Genomic DNA, 23,920 nt, shown 5'->3' on the forward strand with positions numbered 1-23,920 from the left:
CAGACTGATGCGTTAGTTTCAGAAAAACATGGTCAAATATCCTACTAGATTTCTGTTTCCGTTGCTCTCTTTTTCTAATGTTTTAATAAAAATTTGAGAAGTTAATGTAAGTTTTGTTACCTACATACACTCACTACAGTATATATGAGGGTTGCTCCGAAAGTAATGCCTCCTATTTTTATCATGTTGACCCACGACATCATAGGCAGATGTTGGTGGTATGGCAAAGAGGTTGAACCTTACCACCAATATTACATTACTTGTTGCCGTGTGACAGATAGCAGCAGAGGAGCAGTCTGACAGAATGGCATCTGACATTTTAGTGCATATGAAGCAATGGTACTAATTGCATGCACTGACATTCATTGCTGCTTGCTGAACATTTATGGAGACAAAAGAGTGGTTGTCAGCACAGTGAGGAGGTGGGTGGTGCATTTCAGCAGTGGTGACAGTGACCATGGGTCACCCCTGCTGATGCAGGTTAGTTTTGTCTGGGGATATAAAATTTAATTTATTGTTTGTAATTTGGACAAGTAGGCTCAGACTAAAAAGCACCCTTAATTTATTTACATTATTTTATTCTGTTACCAGTGTAAAAAAAATAGTAATTATGAAAAGCTCAAAGAAATCCAAATTCTGAGCGAGTTTTATTTAAAAGTAGAAACTGTGTCTCAGTTTTGCTTCTTGTTTATAAAGGAGTGTTTGTAAGGCTTATTGGTATATTTCCTTCTCAAAAGGACGAGTCCTATACTTCAAGCCTTTAAAACAGGTTAAGATACAATGGTCACCAAATCAATTCATGTTCCCTATGACAGAAAGAGCAAGGAGGCAGTGATGCTGAACCAATGCCTGCCTGCCATGTCTGTCAGTGAAGACGATATGTTTGCACAGGTTTATTTGCTTTCCAAGAGCAAGCAATAAGTAGAAGGATCAGGATCAGTCTCATAATATAAAACTCTTATGGATTTCTTGAAGCAAAAATCTTCTGGCCACCATCAAAGCATATCAGTTTTCAGACTTATAATGTTGACAACATCCTTTTGGATACTTAAATTCCACGTTTTACTTGTCCTCTCATACATAGCTACTGCAGTACAAGATCATATGGTACTTCAGGCTGATTCATCAACACACTTGCTAGGTAAGACACACATCTTCATAGCATGAGTTCCCAGTGAAATTAAAAGGAAAAAGTTGGGTTCCTGCTTCTTTTCAGAAGATAAGATAAAGCAAGTTTTGTGTTTTCTTTTTAACACCATGAGGGCATACACCTCTTAGTGTATGTTTCCAGTCTTTCCAGTCTTTCCTTCCAGACTGATGAACTTTTAGCAGTCAGCCAAGACAACAAGGGAACGCAAGTGTCTTCAAACCAGTCAAGAGAAAGAAGGTATGACTAGCTACTCACTTACCTGACACCAAAAAGCTGTAATCTGAAATCCCAGGCAGCAACTCTGGTGGTTGCAGCCTCAACTGGGCCTCATGGCCTGGTTCCCTATCTCCTGCTTGAGGCTTTGCTTCTCTTGCTGCTGACTTGGAATTTCTTGTTTGTGTCATGTCACTGAAATAAATACAACAAGTCTACAGGTGGCTTGTCAGAGTCAGTTGTTTCTATCACTGATGAAGTCTGTCTGGAGAGCAGAATGCTCATTAAACAATTTTTCACACGTTGATGATCTTTCTTTCTTTTTCTTTCTCTTTTTTTGACAATAGCCTTCAGAAAAAGAGATGGGTTTGAGTTGGCGCAACTGATGTGTAATATGACTAAATCAATAGAGGAAAGTAAAGATTTTTTAAAATGTAGATTATTGATCTGTGAAACTGTAGGGGCTCCTTCAAAGTCATTAGGGTTTGTCACATCAATATGTTAGTAAGGACTTCTATAAATGAAGATTAATGATGCTAGGGATAATTATCACAGAAGAAACTCACACTTTTCTCAGTATTTGAACATTTTTGGTGAAGGTGAGCAGTGCCAAGTTCTCCTTGAGTGCACTATAGTTCCTTTTCTGCTATTTGAGTGGGGGGAAGAATGTTTTGGCGGAATGAAAGTTAAACTCCCAGTTTCCTTGGCAGTGGTAGTTGAGTTGCCTATCTTTGACTTGTGCTTAAAAAAAATCCCCCCTATGTAAGTTGAGTGCAGCTGCTTTGGAGATCTACTACATCTATGACAAAATCCTCCTGCATATTTTTTTTTCCTTGTAAAATAATCTAGACATGCACAATTGTTGCTTTTCTAAATTAAACACTCAAGTCATGTTTCTTCTTTTTATGGTTCCCTGCAAGACATCTTCATTTATATTGCTAAATAACAAATTATATGAAAAGTTATAACTTACTTAAAGAAGAACCAAAGCTTTTTGTCAGCTTTCTGAAATATAAAGAATTCCCTAAAGCTAACAAGCTGACTTCACAAGGGGGGGGTGTCATGTTCATATTTTTTGTTTAAAAACATCCAGCTGGCGTCCAGTCATGACTGATGTTCCCCAGGAATCAGTATTAGGGCCTATCTTGTTCAATATATTTATTGATGACCTGGAAGAAGTGATTCAGTGCATCATCAGTAATTTTGCAGATGGTATCAAGTTAGCAGGAAGTGTCAATCTGCCTGGGGGTAGGAAGACTCTTCAGAGAGATCTGGACAGGCTGGATCGCTGGGCTGAGGCCAATGAGATGAAGTTCAACAAGACCATGTGCCAGGTCCTGCACTTTGGCCACAACAACCCCAGGCAACGTTACAGGCTTGGGGCACAGTGCCTGGAAGATTGTGTAGAAGAAATGGACCTGGGGGTGTTGGTCAATGCTCGGCTAAACATGAGCCAGCAATGTGCCCAGTTGGCCAAGAAGACCAATGGCATCCTGGCTTGTATCAGGAATAGTGCAGCCAGCAGGAGCAAGGAAGTGATTGTCCCTCTGTACTCAGCTCTTGTAAGGCCACACCTCTAGTACTGTGTTCAGTTTGGGGCTCCTCACTACAGGACACTGAGGCCCTGCTGAGTGTCTAGGGAAGGGCAACGAAGCTGGTGAGGGGTCTGGAGTGCAAGCCTTATGAGGGGCTGAGGGAACTGTGATTGTTTAGTCTGGAGAAGAGAAGGCTCAGGGAAGACATTATTGCCCTCTACAATGACCTGAAAGGAGGTTGTGGTGGGGTGGAGATCGGCCTCTTCTTCCACATAACTAGCAGTAGGACTAGAAGGCAAGTAGGACTAGAATGGCTTCATGTTTTTCCAGGGAAGGTTTAGGTTGGGTATTAGGAAAAAGTTATTCTCAAAAGGAGCGGTCAGGCACTGTAATGGGTTGCCCAGGGAGGTGATTGAGTCCCTGTCCCTGGAAGATTTCAAGAAACGTGTAGGTGTGGTACTAAAGGACATGGCTTAGTGGGGTTACAGTGGTGGTAGGTGGACAGGATGATCTTTGAGGTCTTTTCCAACCTTGGTGATTCTATGATTCTGTGATCAAATTTAATATTTTTCAAGTTATTTCTCTTCTACAGCTAGGGTTCAAATCAACAAGTACTGTCCAGATAATAAGTGGTATAGCTCTTCTACATTTTCCTTTGTATGAATATATCTGAAAAGGTAAAACTGATCCTTAGGATTCTAACCTTTTTCCTAGGAAGTAACTGGTGACAGGTTTCATTCATCAGTTTTTCAAAAAGAGTGGTAAGCACACTTTGATAAAGTTTCAGTTGGATGGAGGCAAACACAGCTTGATCAGCCTTTTGTGGATAGAATAAAAATGATCTGGATATGGGATTTTTGATTTCTAAAGAAACATAATCAAAGACAAAAGAATTCTGAATTCATGGTAGGATATCTTGGCTGTTTTCCAACAAGCTGTTTTCTAGCAAGCCAGAACACAAATCCTCATTCTAGTTGAGAGAGAGAACAAAGGCTGAGCAAAGTGAGTCAGCATGGTTCCTGTCTGGCACAATGCCCATCTTTGGTGACCTGCAGGACCATATCAGATTGTGCCTTAATCACAATTCACAGAAGACTGCTGAACATTCCTCTGCATCATGAAGTCTTTAGTCAGTGAGTATTTTGAAGAAAAACATCTTCACACAGCAGAAAAATATCTAGCATCTAGATATATAAAAGTACTTGCTCACAAAATTCTATTATCAGAAGGAACATTATAAAATGAAGTCAGATGAACTAATTTGTTTTATTAGAATCATTCCCTATGTTTAATTCCTTAGTTCTTAGTAGTTTATGTCTCATTATTCTTTTACACAAATTATTAAGAGAAAAAAAAGGAAAGCTAGTTTTCCTTGTCCTTGTGTGTCTGCATTTTAAGGACTGGAAGAACTAAGAGGAAGAAAAAACTCACACTGTCAAATTTTTGGTATAGACTTTGGTCCAATACTAGAAATGAAGCATAGGAGATGGATAATACTGGAAAGTAATGGAGAAACAATCACACTCGGCACACATTATCCATGAAGTTAGCCCTGACATGTAGCTGTACACAGTAGCAACATAATGTTTCCAAGGTTCATTGCAGGAATTCATCAGAGGCACATATAAAAACTACTCAATATAACTATTTTATAATATAAGCATTTTTCATTATTTATTTGATTTCTTGACTTGCCCATCTTCTTGCACCACCTTTTCAACTACACCATCATTAGAAATTGACCAAGAAGGTGCTAAAATCAGAGACTGCTGAAAATGGAACTGAAATAATTAAATTCCCCCCAAATTAATAAAATCCCTTGGATATTGATTCATGAACCAGTATGAGGACACACAAATACATACTAAAGAAAAAAAGATCCTATAAAGTGGAGACTTCTGAATTTGTTGACTGAAGGCTGAGATATAACAATATAATAAAACAGACTTTCTTACCTTTATGATGATTTGCCCCAGATGCTAATTTCCCCCACAGCGTTACAACAAATATTATTATTAGCAGCTTCCCTTTCGTTGCTTTCTGTAAGTATCTCTTATTCATCCTGCAAAGAAAAATACACAAAAATAATTAGTTCTCTTAATATTTATTTAAAAAACACTTTTCATCTTAAATTAAGGAGAATTAAAACATTTTGTTTCTGGTTAACATCTCTTCAGTCCTAAATTCTGCTTAGCTCTAAAGGAGTTATACACAGCATCAATATAACCTCTCTCCCTGTTTTGCCATCATTCCTCCACCCTGGTCAGTACCAGGAGAATTAAACACCTCCATCAGTTTTATACTAAGGCCCAAGCAATAGTAGCTCTGCAATAGGTTTTGCTAAACAAAAGCAGTTCCACTGGTGCCTTTGGGCCAGTCATGTGCAGTAGAATTTTTAGCTTTTGGGACTGCGACTCTTTTTGGATTCTGCTCAAGAGTTATAAGAACATAACAGATTTGAAGAGATTTCCAGCACATATACCAACCCATCCATGAGAGAAATCCTGTAGGGAAGATTTAAGTAGTTTGAAAACATGGCCTCAGACAGGCAGATTCTCTAGTCTCTCTCCTGTCTGTCCAAAGGGTAATGAAAAAATTTGATTTACAGCACCAAAGGAGATTGCTCACAGCTACCCTCATCTTGCTCAGTGATGTTTTCACTGTAACAGCAAACTACTGTGGTGGTTCAAGTACAAGGTAACGTAGCTTATTTCTCAGCAACTTCCTTCAAAGACAAAATACCTCTCTCCCTGCCACAAAGACACGTTCAGGAACATAGGCTGTAGTAGTTAAGGATTACAGCTCTGCGGAGAGTGGCAAGAGGTATAATAATGAAACCTTCTCTCAATTCTCATTCTTTGCAGAAGAACCTTAGGGATCTGGCTAAGAAACAACTCAGCACAATGGTCACGTTTCTGCGGATAAGCCAACAGGACAACAATGCCTATTCCACTTCACTTATACTAGAAAAGCTGCAAATTTGGTCACTTGAATAAAATTATTGCCACTTTACAATGCCTGGAACTAGGCTGCCTTCTCTTTCTGAGCAGAAAAAAAACTGCATTGCTTCAGTATGGTTTCACATTTATCTCCCATTGTATTCACGAGAAGCCTGGAAGAATTTGAGAATGTCCCTTTTGCCCTACCCATGTACAACACTATCCTGTGCAACCACAAGCTTCATGAAGGGCAGACCACTGCTGCAACACGGAATTAACCAGCAACCTCTTCAAAGTCCCAAATCTCTTTTTATTCCTTCAAAGTAATTCCTTTCCTCTGAGCAAACTGCTTTCTAACAAAACATCACACACTAACAAGGCAAGCTCCAATGCTCCACAACCCAGCTCATGGTTCCCAGATTCATAACCAGACCACTTCCCCCAAAGCTGTCAGCCTGGCTCTCCAAAAGATTGTTGAACATTGTTAAGATTCCACACCAGGCTGCGTGCAACAAGACAAGGCGATTCACATTAACAACCCACTGAGGAACATACCAAACCCTTTTAAACCTGAATTCAGGGCAAAGAGAACTCAGCATCCTTTGACAGAAGTCACGCATCCATAGTGTGTTTGCCAGAAGTTCAGCTATCACGTTTATCAAGAAAAAAAAGCAAGAGGAATAAGCAAGTACTTTATCCAGGATTGTGGATGTGCCCCTGAAATCCTGATTGATTAATAATCACTATGGAGGTCGCAATGCGCTGTGAACCACACCAAGCTCTGTCTTCTTGCACTGATTCCAGTGCCTTCAGAGTGCAAACTACGTATTCATCATCAGCTCCACATTTATGAGGCACTCAAATCTAAAGGGAAATATATTATTTGTCACTGTATATAATAATAATAATAAAAAAAAGAATACACATTCAAGCATATGCTCTTCCACAGCTATTGCTGTGAAAAGAATATGAAATAACTCTTTCTCTCCTGGATTGTCTTACTGCACCTCCAACACTGCTGGTGCCAAGTCATTAAAATGAAATTTTTCTTCTTCACCTACTCAGCCCTACATAAAACCCTGTGGGACTCAAAGCATTAAGCAAACCAGACTGTAATGCAGTTGCTGCAAATGTACAGCAGAAAAATAAACAAGGAAAAACAGTAGCAGTGGGAACAAAGAAAGAACAGCAACCTATCTGCGTGGGAACAGCAGCCCCTCAGGGTGGCAGAGTGAGGATACAAACCTTGCTCACAGCCCAGCACCCAACGAGGTGTAAACCAGCACTGAATCTAGCAGAAGCTGTTCTGCAAAGCAAAGGAAAGTTTCAGCTTTGATGCAGCAAATCTGGGATCACTGCCATTGCCAGGTTTCCCAGTCCTCAGGAAAACAATACACTGTTTCTGTACCACAAGGCTATTGCACCACTCTGCATTACTTGTTTAAGGCATTTATCCTTTAGAAAGACAAAAATACTATCTTTTAGCAGTCCCACAACAGGCACAATTAAAAGAAAAGTCAGTCTAAGTAGCAGCTCCAGATGGGGACTAATAGTTCAGAGGCCATCAGTAGAAGTATAAAAAATGTCTCTAAGCAGTTAAAGCATCCATTACATGCAGCAGCTGCAATAAGAAAAAGCTGGGAGATGATGCTAAGTTTCAAATCGATTAGGCAGTGTAACACTAGACCTGGGGTTGTGTGCACTGGCCACTTGCAGTGGCCAATGTGGCTGCATAAGCAGAGACAAGGCATGAAGCACTGCTCCCTACGAATGGCAGAAGTGTCTCAGTAGTTCTGGAAGTGCTGGAACACAAGCAGAAGCCAGACTGTAGCATTACAGCCCTGGAAATAAAAAGTGAAGAGTTTGTAGTCTAAGAAACTCAAGGGATTGGGATGGATACATCTCATCAGCAAAGCAGACAGATAACAAGGAGAGACCGTGAGATTCACTCAGTATCCGAGCGCATGCATTATCACATGGACTTAGAAAATGTGATGCTGTTTTTTGTGGATTTGCAAAGCAACCCAAGATGTAGCACTGAGAAAACAATGGAAATAGAAAACATTTGGCCTCATCTTTGAAATGCAACTATTAGCCCCTGCAACTCTGCTCCACGTCAACTAAGTGGATTCAGGAAATAAAATTCAGTCCATTACTGTACCGTTACTGCACTAACATAACTGGCTGCGTTAAATAGAACAAATGAGGTCTGAAATGAGGTCTGCTTTTCCTAGAGGTGATGCAGAGCTGCATAGACAAAACTATAGCTGTTAATCTGAATGGTTTTCTCTGTGAGATATTCTCCCTTTCTATTTTCCTTTCTTTCTGCTCCCTCCTTACAGCCCCCAATAATGCCACATAAGCCAAAGGCAATCAAAGCTAAAAACAGCCATGCTGTAGGAGATGTTTACATTTGAAAATCAGCTTTGTGCCAAAGAAATAAAATAAAATACAACCATTATGTGTAAAAAACATTTCCTTAAGTCTCTAACCCCAAAATATTGGAAATAAGCCCAATGAATTCTCAGCACTTTTACTCAGACAAAGAATTGAAAGGCCGCCTTGTTTGAGTTCATTATTCAATGCGGTTGGGAGGCAAGGAAAGATAGCTTTTCCTGAGGTACCAGGGACACGCTCAAAATAAAACAAATACAGTTTACCAGGAAAATTCAAGCAGGTGGTGGTTTGAGAGTGCGATGATTGTGCTGTGACTGGCTCTTCACCAACACCAAAACATAATGAATAAATATGAAGGATTTGCTACTTTTGCTCCAGAACATTCCTTTCCTCCAATGTGTACTCCATAACATACATCATAACATACATCAGGCCCAGTATCATGGATTTAAAGATAGGTTGTTGCGGCAATGAATGAATGACAGAAGTATCTAAAAAACTGCTGGACTTTTTTCTCAGAGTGAAACCACATCTGATGCTGCAGAGAACCTTCACAGACCATTGTGTCAGCAGAAACCCTTCTCCCTGGCCTCCATGGTTCATCAGATGCAAACTGTGAACACACAGGCTCTCCTCATCTCTGCTCCATTTCACTCTCAGCTTTCTCTCAACTATTTGGCTGTACTAAAACTGCCGTGAGCAGACATATATCTCCAATATCCACTGCAGGAATGCAGCTTCCATAAACTTTTGACTTTATAATTTCTTCCTTCTTTGCTTCTGGGCGAGAGACCAGCCCACCTTACCAATGGTTCCGAAATAGAGGAGAATCACATGGGAGTCACTTTACATTGTACAGCCAGAGCTAAATTGCCTTGCTTTTCTATTTTAAGTGAAGTGTAACCTCATGCAATCTTTATTGTTGAGGAAGGAAAAAAAGTAAGGAAATAATAGCTTTCTTTCTTCCCTTTAGAGCTCATACACAAATAAAATTCTCATCTGTTTCCTGGGAGTAACAGCAATTTTCTCTCCTTCTCCTTTTTTTTCTCTCCTTTACAAGCATCAGCTTCTGTGAAGCTTTTCAGAATTCATTCATTCCTGTTTTACATATGTAGGAACTTTTAGTGTCAGTAAGATCCATTTGTCTTCTGCAAATATGTATACCCTGTGAATGCAAGAGTTCATAAAGAGAAGCGTAATCCTATTTCTCTACTGAATCCTGATGAAGTGCTTGAGACAAAAACTTGATAGAAAATTAGTCCAACATTCTCTCACTTTTCTTTTTACAAAAAAATATTTTCTACTTCAGAGAAACCCTAAATGAGTAAATGAGTAGAAGAAACCACTTCTGACCTGATGTCTCTCCTACAGAAATAATGCAGCCATTTAAATTATGTTCCATGCTGTGTTGAATATTACATTATTTATTAGCTGTGTTAGTTTCATCATCCCACGCAATGCAGGTCTTTGCAGCTTTATTTAGCCTTTCCTCTGTAAGCTAATGCAGATTTTAAAATGCCCCTGTGGTGGATAAGGTCACTTTGTTAAAGTAACACTGATGTGACCCTCGTGTGTTTGCATATATATAAATTCCCTCTATGACATTCCTGTCATGTTTGTTCAGTGAACAAGTAATTTGCCACTCTCATTACTTCAGGTACAAGGTAGCTTGTGAAAATCAATCTTCTTTCTGCTTCATACATCACAGCCTGTAACAGACACAAAGTGCATTCTGATTCTGAAATGAAGCCAGGGGAAAAATACAGTCCTATTCTCATAAACTACTGCATTATATCTAGGTGGGAAGAAAAGAAAGAGAAGAGGCATTTAGCCTAGTAAAGCATGCAAGTTTTACATAGGAGTCAAACAGGAATTCTCTGTATGCAAAGTGAAAGTGGTCCTTCTTTTCAAAAAGTTGTCTTTTAGCAGTGTGGATCCTTTAATAACAGAATAAGTGGCACTAGGAAGCCTACCTGTGCTATTGAGTAATATTCAGAGAGAGTTAAGGCATTCCTGGCAGATCAATATAGGTAACATTGCCATTGTTATTTTCAGCTGAAGTGGAATCAAATTGAAAAATTTTAGACTTACTGACAAAAAAATTTTGAAAGATTACTGGGCTAATTCTTAAGACACTGAGGCAAGTGCATTCTTCTCAAAAGTATGTAAGGATATGATGAACATAGACATTCATACTTATCTTTCATTTGAATGTGTGTCTTAAGCACATAGTTAAATTTAAGCACATACTTTCCCAAATAGAGATGGATGTACATAAGCTTTCTTGAAAAACTATTTACAGAGTCAGTTTCTGTAAGAAGATATAGTCTGAAAACTGTAAGAAAACAAAGGAAAGGAAAATATCTCAAATGTCTGAGAAGTAAAAAGTTAAGAAATATAGGAAAATGTGCAAGAAATGAAAAAAAAGTATTTACATATTGCAAATAGTTTCCAGTAGCTGGAACACTGGAGACAGATGGACATAAAAGTAGCTATATTTGTCTATAGTATCTCCTAGCACTTGGATGTTACATTTACATAAATATTATTGTTTCCAAAAACTGATAAGCATAGGTGCTTAAGTTGGCAAAGGTATAAAATGCTGTAGCCAACTTTCTGTGTACCACCTCACAGCTAAAGCCCCTATGTTTTTTACGAAGACTATAGGCAAAACTTATTCCAAATGGGTATGTATGGTTGTGATGATATTACCTTGAAAACTCAGATGTCAATGATGAATGGCCTTCCCTCTACAGTGCTATCAATGTTAATCTCCCTTGCTTCCAGATTAACACCAGCTCTCTGTAGACACAATTGATTGCAATTTTCACCCTCATTAATTTTCAGATGCAACTCCTAACAGAAAGCAATAAAGAAAACAAAGAAAGAGGAAACAAGAAATGCACTGTCGTCCTAGACATGGTACAGGTATATTTAACTGCATATATATTAAATTCCTTTATTTGTCATTTCATCAAGACCAGCAAAAGACTGCTCATCAGATGAACATTGATGCTGACAGATTACTAAAGTACACGTGCAGAAAATGCCATAAATTGCTGCAGGTAGATTCTGTACTTCTATGTATTTATGAAAATAGAAGTATAAAATTAACAGAAAGACATATAAAGCTAACAAATAATCTAGCATTACACCTTCGCATTCCAGTCATTGTGCTTTTAAGTGCCTAACATAAAATGTTACAAAATAAACTTCCAAAATATTCTAACAGCTTTAACGCCCAGTGATGTTCTACAGCCTTGTGAAATAAGTTCTCACAGATAAGTGCTCAGTATTAGATTGTCCTCAGGCTCCAGTTCTCCTTCGTATCATTTCCTCTGTTATTATTATGCCATTTGAAACTCTCCCAGTTTCCGTGCTTAAGGGGCTTTAAGTTGTAGGAGGCACTGTCTATCCACTTAATCATCACAGCAGCAGTATTTGCTTATATCTTACATGTGATCCTTTTGTAGATGGTTATTTAAATATTCTTTATTCATAACACACTAACCAATCAAAAGTTTAAATTATAAGAAAAAAAGGATAAAGTTCAATAGGCTTTTAGCAAAATGTCTCACTGAAACCTGATTTGTTAAGTTTACTGTGATTTCATAAAGGCCACTGCAGTGGCAGGGATAAGCCTCCAAATCTATGAAGGCAGAGAAAGCATCAAATACTAGCGGAGAATAGCAACTGAAGTGCTCATATTTAAAAGCAAAGACAGAAATGATCTGGGCAAACCTAAGCCTATTAGTCTGACCTCTTCGGTTTGCAAGACCTTAGAACAGGCTTTGAAGAAAAAGACAAATTTAAAGCCAGAGAAGTAAATAGAACATGGGATAAAATGTAGCAGTGTTAGCAGGGTAGATTGTGTCAGACTAACTTGACAGCTTTTTTGATAAGATAACTGATTTGCTAGACAAAGAAATGAAGTAGATATAATTTGTCTGGATTTAGATAAAGCATTTTCTGCAGTGTCGCTCTGGAACTTACACGTTAAGCTAGAGACTCTGTGGATTACTACAAGAATTGAAAGGTGGATCCCAGTGTGATAACAGCAGGTAGTACTGAAGGGGGCTATCAGAGATTAATGACATTTCTGCTACAAGTTCAGAATCAATCATTTGAAACAACTCATATAAAAAACAGTCTGGTTTAGTTATCACCAAGAATACGTTAGTACCAAGGTGATATGAGGGAGCTGTGAAAAAGACAAATCCTATAAATTACTAAATTATCTGTTTATTAAAAAAATATTGAAGGGTTAGTATGCATTTTCTTAACTATTGGTCAGTATTATCTATAAAATTCTAGCCAACCATCTTCATGAAAGAAAAACTGAACCTGCAAAACACAGGGAGACAGTCTTCTAGGATAATCAGAGAAATGAAAACCCTATCCCAACAGGTGTTTAAAAAAGCTTGGTTTGTGGAGCAAAGCAAAGGCTGAAGGGAAACAGAAGGGAAACAGAAAGCAAATAAACACAGCAAGGGCAAAAAATATAGTAGATTAAATGGTATCTTGCCAGCAGGCAGGTTGAGAACACTCAGCTCAGTGAATCAGGAATCCTCTTCTAGTCATATATCTACATCAATACCATGATCCCTTTTTTATGTATTAGTACAGAAAGTCATGTGGTATTTTTCAACAAGAAAGCAATAAGACAGTTCTTTCCAAGTGTGTTAGTGTAGTGTTTTTTTCCAAGTCATTTCACTCTCCTAAAAAAAAAAGCCATAACATTTGTCTGTGACATCTTGCATGAGAACAAATGTGAGTCTCCTCATCAACACCTAAACTCATGTTGAGTTCCATGAAATAGAATACTAAGATGTCAAATATGGATCTTAAGCTCCAATATCAGGACTTTTGGGACATTTTTAATGAGTTCATTTAATTGTTTCATGTTGGAACTATTATTTTTCCCTGGAACTATTAATTTTAATGCATGCCTCGTATCTTTGTACCTGAACTCACTTCAGCAAGCCCATGCTGAATAACATCTGATTAAGATGAATGTCTCTCCTCTTATTTTTCAAAACTGTCTAAGTGTAATTTCAGTCTCGGTTTCAGAAGATTTAAGATGACCAAGTTTCAGTACTTGTATTGGAGGATCATTCAGTACTGAAATTGCTTTTCTACTAACTTCAGTGAATTAAAGTCCTACTGTTGAACATAGGTGATCACTCCATGATTAACTCTCACTTTGTTTAGAACTCATTTTCTTTTCCATCAGTCTTGCTTTAAATTGAAAATCTTATTGTCATCATGTTTTTAACACTGATGTCATGGAAACATAACACTGGCAAGCAGCAAAAACGTCAGGATATGAAGGAGTCATTTTCTTAAATAATTCAAATGCAGAAAACAAAACCTTTATGCTTTCAAGTATTAATTAAGCACTTCAAGATTTAAAAAAAAAAAACCTGCGGAAACAATAGCATTTGAGTCCAAAATTAAAAGTATTTAAGAAGTGTGAATACTTTTAAATTTCTATTATTAAATTCATGTAAAGATACTATAATCTAAAACATATTTCAAGGAATAGTGAGTGATTCTGGGATTCTCACATGCACGTAAGAATATGGATCAAGTATTTTGACTGTGTTACATGATATTGTCAGTCTGAAGTTTAGTGTGTCCACAGGAACCATTAAGATTCTCCTGCATGACCTCCCTACTGAAGATTAATTTTTTTTCCAATAAATTCTTCTCGTAAATAATGTTGTGACAGATCTCTGCACATAAATAGGGAAGCAAGACTCTGCCTATGTCCCCCCCTTGCTACTTTCATGACAACTGCATCCATCAATAGACAAAGCAGCACTTCTGACAAACGAAAGACATATCCGAGCCCATTTTGTATTTTATACCCGACTCTATGCATTTTGCTCCACACTTTAAGGTAAGGGTCTGAGTGTAACTGAAAAATGACAGGTTGCTCAAATCACGGAAAAAATAACAAGCCTTTTGTATACTGACCAAAATAGCTCTAAGAGCTCACATAATGCAATAAGAAGACAGGAAAGCAGCCGACTGGAAACAAACCTTGTTGAAAAACAATTGGAACACATTCCTCCACGCTTCTGATGTCAAATCCTAACACATGCTCATTCTTCGTAACTACCACAGGCACCACTTCCACAGAAAGCTGAGCATAGCAAAGATAGGACAGGCTCTTCCCAAACGAATCTGGTACACAAAGCAAATTTCTGTTCTAGAGCAAATTCATTGGAAAACATGAGAGATGATAAAGAAAGGAAGCCAGGATGCACACAAAAATTTCAGCTGCCAGCTGGGAAGCAGAACACAATGTTCGGCAGCTAATCCAGAGACACAGCCTTGTACTCAGCAAAGGTATGCCACATAGGCACACCAGGAAAACCTATGTTCTTATATTACTATTCTAGTTTATGATTCTGTGATTCTATACTGGTAGGGAAGTGCAGCAGCTTTTCTGTCTGTGCACAGCATTTTATCAAATATTAAGATTTTTGGCCCTTGCATGCTTTCTAATCTGTCACATACACTATAATAACTAATGTTCTCTTGAGAATCATGCTAGGGGCTGCACAATTTTGCAATCTCCCTTCAGTGTCTATTTCCTCATCACTGCTCTGAAACAGTATGAAAAGTATTAATAACCAGTTCATGCTGAAAAAAACAGTATTTCTGTGAAAGCTTCCTAGAAATAGATTCTGTCAGGTAGAGATATGTTTAATGATGACAAAAGTATCTAAATGGCACCCATTCTTCCTTGTAAAATCCTATTCATTTCCCAGCTTCTATTCAAACACACTCTCTACAAGGGTACCAGCAGCAATTTGAAAGACACTGACAATACAGTCCTAAGCTTCATCCACAGAAATGTAGCTCCAGAAATAACACACTCACTTTGGCATGTGCTATCCTTTTTAATGTGGCCTTACATTTTAGTATAGCCAGGACTTAATTAAAAGCCAGTTACAAATCTATGCTTCCTAAATAACAGACTAAACTAGGCTTAATTAGACTAGACTAGACTAGACTAGAATAGTTGATTTGGAAGGGATCTACAAAAATTATTGAGTCCAACAGTCTGACCACTTCAGGGCTAACCAAAAGCCAAAGCATATTGTTAAGGGCTTTTATCAAAAAACCTCTTGAACATTTACAAGAATGGAGTATCAACTACCTCTCTAGGAAGCTTGTTCCAGAGCCCTGGGATCATATCTTCTCCATACTACATAACCAGAGTATCCTCAGCCTCTCCTCACAGGACATGCTTTCCAGCCCTTTTCCCAGATTTGTTGCCCTTCTCAGGATTCTTTGAAGTACCTTAATACCCTTTAATATTGTGGAGCCCAGAATTGCACACAATATTCAAGGTGAGGCCATGCTAATGCTAAATACAGTGGGAGAATCACCTCTTTTGACTAGATGGCTATGCATCCCAAAATGTATTTTGCCACTGATGATCACCCAGTGCTCCAATCCATCTAGGTCCTTCTGCAAGGCTCTCATTCCTTCAGGGAGTCAACAGTACCTCCCAGTTTACTATCATCAGCAAACTTTATAACAATGCATTCCACTTCTGCATTCAGATAATTGATAAAAATGTTGCACAGAACCGGCCCTAGAACTGAGCCCTGTGGAACACTGCTAGTGACCAGCCACCAGCCAGATATATCTCCATTTACTACAACTCCTTGAGATATACCACTTAGCCAGGTCATCACCCAACACAGTGTGAACCTGTTTATATTATAGTTGGACAATTTTTCCAGAAGGATGCTGTGAAGAATGGTATTAAAAGCCTTACTAAAATCCAGAAAAATTATGTCTGCCACCTTACCTTCATCCACTAAGCAGGAAGCCTGATAGTGGAAGGATATCAAATTACTAGAACAGGACAAGTTTGTTGAAAACAATCTCCTTCTCCACCAAATGAATACATTTCAGACTTCGTACCCTCAGCAAAAACAATTTGGGTCTACAGATTAGAAAGGATAAACTATTTGCTAATTGCAGGCACGGTTTTATTGTCTATGAGGAAGAACATAATTATTATTTTATACTTGGTAAGACGCCTTTTTGGTTGTGATTAATCTTAAGAGCATTTCCAGATCTTCCGCACATCTCAACAGCATGTTAAAAGGGACTTGTTTGTGTCACCCTGGAAGCCTTTAAACAACTTCTGATCTGCATTTTAGGGCCATTAATCCTACTGTGACACTACAGCAAAGGAAAAGACTTGTATGCCAAATTCAGGGAAAAGCTACCTGCAGTACATGCCTCTAATTTAAAAAACTGAGTACAGAATAAACTACTTCAAATTGCACAGTGAATTGTTCCTCTTTTTGTAAAACAGAACATCCTTTGTCTTTAAATGCAGAAAATTAAAGACCAGAGCCTTGCTGTCCCTTTTCACAGAGTCTATCTAATCTACAAGGAACTCTACTGTTGAAGAGTATATCAATTCTTTGTAAAACTGTCAAACTGGATACTTTACTACCTCCATACCTGTTATTTCCAGATATTAAATTATTGGCAGTTTTTCCCTAAGTCTGGTAATCATTCTACCAATAACTACCTTAGTAAGATGCATGGGTGGGCCTTTTAGATGAACAGTAAATGATGGTCAAAAGGAAAAGTCTAAAAAATCACTAGCTGAAAACGAGACAGGCCCCAGTCAGGGAGAATCTGTCCCACTCATCCCCGGAGACCACCCCCATCCCATGTCCCCGGGGCCTACAGGCCACTCTTAGCAGACAGGACTTGATTTAAGGATTGAGTACAAGTACATTTCAGATTACTTTATTTTAAAAAAATGTATTCTTAATAGATTAAAATTATTTTACTCCATTCTAGCAACATAAAGTGTCCTTAAATGAGAAGTTTATTAGAGTGAAATAAATCCGACTCAAGAATATTTTTGTTCTGTAATACAGCTTTGGCTGAGAAAATCCTCAGATGTTACCATATTTACAACAGGATTAACTGTTTCTAACAAACTGCATTTGCATTCTTATTCATGCTGAGTGGAACAAAAATATTATTTACTTTCATTTGTATTTCATTATTGAAGAAGGTTATGTCATTATGCTTTCATAACAATTGCATTAGCAACACCATTGTTAGACACAAGGATGTTTAGGATTCCATATATTTTCTTCAAAAAAAAGGAGGTTGCTGTCAGCATTTGTAGTATGCATGAGTAAAGAGAGCTATTTGTTGGGGTTTTTTTCACTCTTGTTTTTTTATAATAATTAATTGGCACTCTCTAGCAACTAAGCCCATTCTGCTGTTAGTAGCAGTCTAAATTTGGTAACATGACAGAGCCCTGCAGTCCACAATTCTTTTACTGCTGTCTCAAAAAGGCTTTCCATGTTTCTCCTATACAAAGAGAGAGAATAATGCAGAATATGGTTTCTACATGGTGAGAGAGGTGAGTTTTGGAACAAAAAGAGTTTTACTTTATGTCCATCTTTTGGTCATAATCTGCTGCTAGCTTTGTAGTTCTCTAGTTGAAGATGTTCCAATTTGATGAAATTATTGAATATTGATCAGAAAAGGCAGAAAAGACCTGTATTTTCCTGAAAACTAGATGGTCTGAGTGAACCATCATGCTTAAGAGTTATTCCTTGATTCAAAAGTTTATTTATTAGATATGTAGTGTAATACTGAGATTTATGCCAGAGGACACTGCACTCGTTGAGACACTGACCTCAGGTAAGAGACTCAGTTTAACTCTGCCTTGTGCATGATAGAGATGGATACTACATGCTGCATTCATTAGCATAAGGACACAGTGATGCAGAAGTGAACTCAAATCCCTTCAAGAAAAGCAAGGTGGTCATGCATAATTGGAGAAAAACTCTGATTCTTCGTGGTCCAACCAGGGAGCCTCATGATGAATCTGTCTTGCTAAATTCTTTATCTGTCCTACCTTTATTTGCCCTACTTTCTTTGCTCAGCATTTCTGGCAACAAATCTACTGTCTACAGATAACCATAGCTATGGTCATTTTATCTGAGCATATGTGAAGGAAGGGAGTGAGAAATACCCATTCCATACAAGCACTAGATAACACTAAAAGAAGGCACTGCATAGATGTGATCTCTCCAAAGGACACTCAAAAACTAGGATCTAGCCACTAATTTTTGACTAGTCTACCTCAAACAGTGGAAGATAATATACACTTGTGAATCTAATCCCTCTTAAATCCCATAGGCAGTTTCACTTTTTCACTTATTCTAGGATATATGCAGAAAAATGAATTAAGTTGTTATAGCAAAAGTACAGTTTGAAGACAGATACAGTTTAAAAGTCAGCATACAGCATACTTCAAGCACCAAGGTGCTACATTCAATAATGAACTGCAAGAAATCAAAGTATCAGAATGATTAGAAATGATTCAGATTGACATTCCCAGAAGTACTATTTTTCTATCAATAGAAGAATCAGTAGAAAGCAACTGCCTACCTCATAGCTTATCAGAAAAAGAATCACCTAGCTATATTTCATCAAAAAAGACACCGCACCAAAATACTATTATAATCCAACAATCAAGGAAATAATTCATATCTCTAAGTCTATGATGTCTCTGATGTGCAGTGTAATAATGATTTAAAATCTACATGAGTGTTGTGATTTCATTGTTCAAAGAGCTGGAGCACTAAGTCCACTGTGCCCCTGTGCAGATCTCAGCTTCTAAAAGTTCAGAGAACTGCTGTGAATTTTGCAGTTTTTAACTCTCCTCTTTAGAGCCAGAAAAAAAAAATGCAGCCTAAATAAAACAGCATATAAATTCAGCTTTAAATATTTTACAGCTTTTTAAAGACTTCAAACAAGAAATTTGCTCTTCCAGTCAGAACTTAACTCCTGTTGCTTTAAAATTCCTCTCTAAAATCTATTCCAATGAGGTTGTTTTAAGAGTACCAAGAGTTTTGTTTTTACCTGGTAACCAGATGGCAACTCTTCATCTGAGGTTTTTTTTGTTATTTAGCTAGATTTTAGTTTTTGTTTTTTAAAGGTACGGCAGACATTTTATCCTGCTACTACTATATTTTAGAATATTTAATTGACAAGTTCACAAGGAAGGACAAACTGCTTTTCCCAAGCAGATGGTAGAAGTTGTTTTTAACACTGCAGTGAGACTTCTTTTCCAAAATGCTTGCACAGCTTTATGAAGTCTAATCTCTGTTCAACATACACACAAAAGATCAGCTCATGAGCATCTATGCACTTGGGGGCCAAATATGCAAAATGCTGAGAACTCATCTCAGATATCTGCACTGGGACAAACTGCTGTACCGAAAACTCAGTACATATTCTAGTGTTTGTGGAACTGGGACTACAGTTTCAGCTCCTGGGAGACATGAGGTATTAGTGAATAGATGTGCCCATTTGGACTTCATTATTTACTATTTCCTTACATGTATCTTTTGTTATTAGTTTTAAACATGAGTAATTTACATCAGTGAATCTCAGCAAGGTATACAACAAAAAAAAAAAGTCATTTTAAATGAATTTTACTTTAAATCCCAACCTAAATGTATGAGCACTGCAAAACAAAGTTACCTAAAACAATGATGGAAAAAAAGTAAAGAATTTACATAAACTCTTTCTTTACAGTTTAGCACAAGAGAAATAACAGAAAAGCCTACCAGATGACATAATTCAAAAGTGTGGGCCTAGATATATCACAGCATTCTCTGATGTTTAAATCTGGAACTGAACCCAAACACCACCCCTTACCAATCATTAATAAGTGCAAAGCAATATTTTAGAATGAGTGGGAAAAAAAAGGAGAAGGAAAGAAAGCAGTAGAGCCACCCCTTGCCAACTCATATGCAGATTAGGAGAATGCCTAGGGACAAGACTTAGCACAACCTGTCTTGCCTTGACTCAATCTCAGAGCTCTGTCCCCCCAGCAAACAAGCTCCTACCACCTCACTAAGGCATAAGGAGCCTTTGGCTGAGGCTACATCCCACAGGATGCATGTGCTGCAAAAGCGTTGCTAGAAGCAAAGTGCCCTGAAAACAGCCTCCTAAACCTTCCCTTACACTGAAGGATCAGGCTCATATAATTTGTAAGAGAAAGTATTAAAAGCAATTGTTTCACATAAATATAACCCTACTCACAGAAGCCTTACAAAAGTGTCCATTGGCTTTTAACACATCACTCTTATTTTCTATGAGTCTACAGCATTTTTGAGACTGTTGGTCCATGACTTCTGCATCACATGTAGCAGAGCACTAAACTCTAACAGACAGATGCCCAGAGAAAAGAACTATAAAAAATGCAGTCAAAATAACATGAATTCCTACCAACAAATGAGCCATCTAATTAACAGGTCACCAATATTAACTGGGATCTTTGAGTACTGGAAAATATTATCCATTTGTGTAGAAAAGTCTAATTCTCTATACAGTCACAAAAAGACAAAGAGAGAATAAATATAATGGATTAATGAATAATATGAGAGGATGAATAATATGAATTATGTTATGGGAAGATAATGATATGCCATTAAATAGCTCACCTATTATCCTTCCTAAATTTCAATAATGTAGTTTAAAAAGAGTGAATAGGCAAAAAGGAATGAAAGAAATATAACACTTATTTAAAATACGTGCATAAGGAGTATGGATGTATACCCCTTCACAATTTAATGTGATTAACAATAAGTAATAATTTTCTGCTCAGTGCTACTTGCGAAAGAAAAGTTTTGGTCATGTAAGATTTTGTATAAAATCTTTTTCAGACTCAAGACAGCTAGCAAGTTAGTTAGTAGAGAGTTTGCATAATTTTACAACACAAAGTAGTACTTATCACACATTTCACATCTAGTTCATACTGTAAAGAAATCGTAACTAGTCATTGCTGATTTTGACTGACTGGAACTAAACATGATGGGTACAAAATGCACAGCCTTTTTCAAATGCAAGAGTAAAGGACATTCTCATTAAAATGATTTGCTGATATGATTTAAAACAATTTATTTAATCTTCACCTTTTTATGTAAATATCCTTCAACTGAGAATTTTAGAAGTATAATTTAAAATAGATTTTATAAAGTATAATGAGATGCTCTGTCAGATGGGAAGACAAATTAAAAGTGCAATTCACACTGTTAGAGCAGCATTGCCACCATGAAGCTACTAATCTTTTGCACAATGCTCACAGTAGAATGTACTCCAGTCTCTGTGGGGCACGTGATTATAGACTTGCAGGGAGAATGGGATTTAAATTATTCATCAATGTAGAGTTCTTTTTACAGAAAAATTAGTGTGCCACATAAATAGTAAAACTGTTAATTCCTGGCCCTGTGCAAATTAACTGCCTGGTAATATCATCAGTTATTACCAGGTAGTTTTACCAGCAGTTACAGTAGCAATATGCTGTCAAACAGAAAACTACTAAAATAATGCTAAAGACAGAACAATTGTACAGCCATTTAAGTGTTCAGAATGCATTAGGTTTTGTAAAAATATAAATACCTATGGACAAGCTTGTCAGAAGATCTAATGAATGCCAGATTATGGCCACAACCTATATGTCAACAGAACAATACCATCTGAGCTGCGGCAAATCTTTACATTTAAGCATCCTGAGGGAATAGGATATCAAAATAATTTGCCGGTAAAAGACTTGCACTCTTCAAAACTGTCAGGTATGAATTTCAAGTGAAGTGATATGTGCTTTCATCTGCCTGTTAACCACAGAATACTACAAGACCATTATTTGCAAAGTCAAACTACGCTGCCATCTATATGGTATTATTAAATTTTGGTATATGTGGTACCTCCTCCCCTAGCTGGGCAGTAGGTGATGGTATCATTTGTGATATGCTGGCTACATCAACCTTTCAGCACAGCAGTACCAGGAGCTGTTTTTTTCACTGTTTGTGGGAAGTGACACAGAATTTCAAAGCTATGGGATGGATTTCAGCAAGTAGTTCCCAGCATTGGTCACAAAGTTAAGCCTAATCTTTATCTCTGCAGCCTAAAAGGGAAACAAAAACATATCTTCTGTTTAGACTCCAGTTTCCTATATTTATACAGAAAACAAAGCTGATACGACATGGAATTTTGGTCTGTTGTATCAGACTTCTGTTCAAATTTCAGTTCAGTTTTATATGATATAGCAATAATCTACTCTCAGAGGGCAAATTCCATTCTCATTTTACAGTAGTATTCTTTCAGTACCACTGTAACAATGTGATGGAACCATAAATGGATATGGACCAGACCTGTGCCCTACCAGCAAATCTGAACACCTCAGTTAGTATTGATCATTCTCTCCTGAAAGGCCAAAAATACTACATCCAAAAAGCTTAAAGAACACAATCTAGTATCTGCAGAAACTCAGGCAGATCTAGTCATACTCTTCTTCTGCCATCTGAAGGACATGTAGAGAATACACAGACAAGCCAGCACTCCATTTCTCATGGCTGTCAAGGGAGGCAGACTAGCAAGTAACAGTTCTTTTTCATTTCCCATAATAATTATCACAATAAAAGTGCTTAAAGAGATCGCTTACAGGAGCTGAAAATATCCTCTGGACAACAAAACATGCACCACTATAGAAAGGACTTGATTTGTTACATGCCATTTTTCTTAAATGCTGCTTTTTTTATTTTGCAAAGATATTCAGCAAGTCATCACACATACTAAAAAAAAAAAAATGTGGTTCACGCCTCAAACTTATCACTAAACTAGTGAACAGCAATGATTTTACCTTGAGTCAATCCATGAGGAGTGAGTTGCAACAACCAAAAAGTTCTGCCAATTGAGATATTCGTTCCATTAATATAGCCCTGAATCTCGTCCAAGAAGAAAAATGCACAGCAGTATTCTTCCCTGTTTTCAGGCTTAGTAGCATTAAGGTTTAAAAAAACAGCTTATTTTGTTATCAAGGAGGGGTTTGTTTGCTACTATAAGCAATTCTTTGTTGCTGTTGTTTCAATAATGTTATGCAATTAATTAACCTTCCCTCTTCTTCAGAGACAGAAGCAATGCAAAACAGTACCCAGAAGGAACCCTGGTTTCTAGATATTTCATCAGTGTGTAACATGGACAAATGTAGTTTTTATTTCATAGAATCACAGAATGGCCTTAAAGATCATCAGCCTCCGACTCCCTGCTGTGGACTGGATGCCACCCACCAGATCAGGCTGCCCAGGACTCCACCCAGCCTGACCTTGAACACCTTCAGGGATGGAGCATCCACAGCTTCTCTGGGCAGCCTGCTTCAGTGCCTCACCACCTTCTGAATAAAGATTTTTTTTCCTAACAGCCAACCTAAATTTCTTCTCTTTCAGTTTAAAGCCATCCCCCCTTGTCCTATCACTATCAGAGTGTGTAAGGTTGCTCCCCTTCTGGCTTATAAGCTCCCTTCAAGTACTGGAAGGCCACAGTGAGGTCTCCCTGGAGCCTTCTCTTCTCCAAGCTAAACAAGTTCAGTTCCCTCAACCTTTCTTCTCAGGAGAGGTGAACCAGCCTCTTATCCCTTCCTTGTTTAAAATCTGCAATTTAGATATCCTTCCAGAGTACCAGAGCTCTGAACACTGAAATACTTTTACTTAAACACAGTTGGTTCTAAACAGTCTTTCCATTTCATGGCACATACTTCCGAATATGTATCTCAGTGATGATTCCTATAATTTAAAAGTAACATAGTGAAAATCTTGTTCCTCTGAAGC

General features: G+C 37.7%; 1 protein-coding gene across 3 annotated transcripts in view; it reads right to left on the reverse strand.

Annotated features, from left to right (window-relative positions):
* FAM19A2 (family with sequence similarity 19 member A2, C-C motif chemokine like) overlaps positions 1 to 23,920 on the reverse strand; it is a 183,375-nt gene that overhangs the window by 51,616 nt on the left and 107,839 nt on the right. For all 3 annotated transcript variants that reach the window (XM_021385044.1, XM_021385042.1, XM_021385043.1), the window contains exon 2: positions 4,854 to 4,960. In XM_021385044.1, coding sequence (XP_021240719.1) covers positions 4,854 to 4,959 — 106 coding nt within the window. In that variant the 5' untranslated portion in view covers position 4,960. The remainder of the gene's footprint in view (positions 1 to 4,853; positions 4,961 to 23,920) is intronic.

This window comes from Numida meleagris, chromosome 1 (assembly GCF_002078875.1).
Source record: "Numida meleagris isolate 19003 breed g44 Domestic line chromosome 1, NumMel1.0, whole genome shotgun sequence".
Lineage (NCBI taxonomy): Eukaryota > Metazoa > Chordata > Aves > Galliformes > Numididae > Numida > Numida meleagris.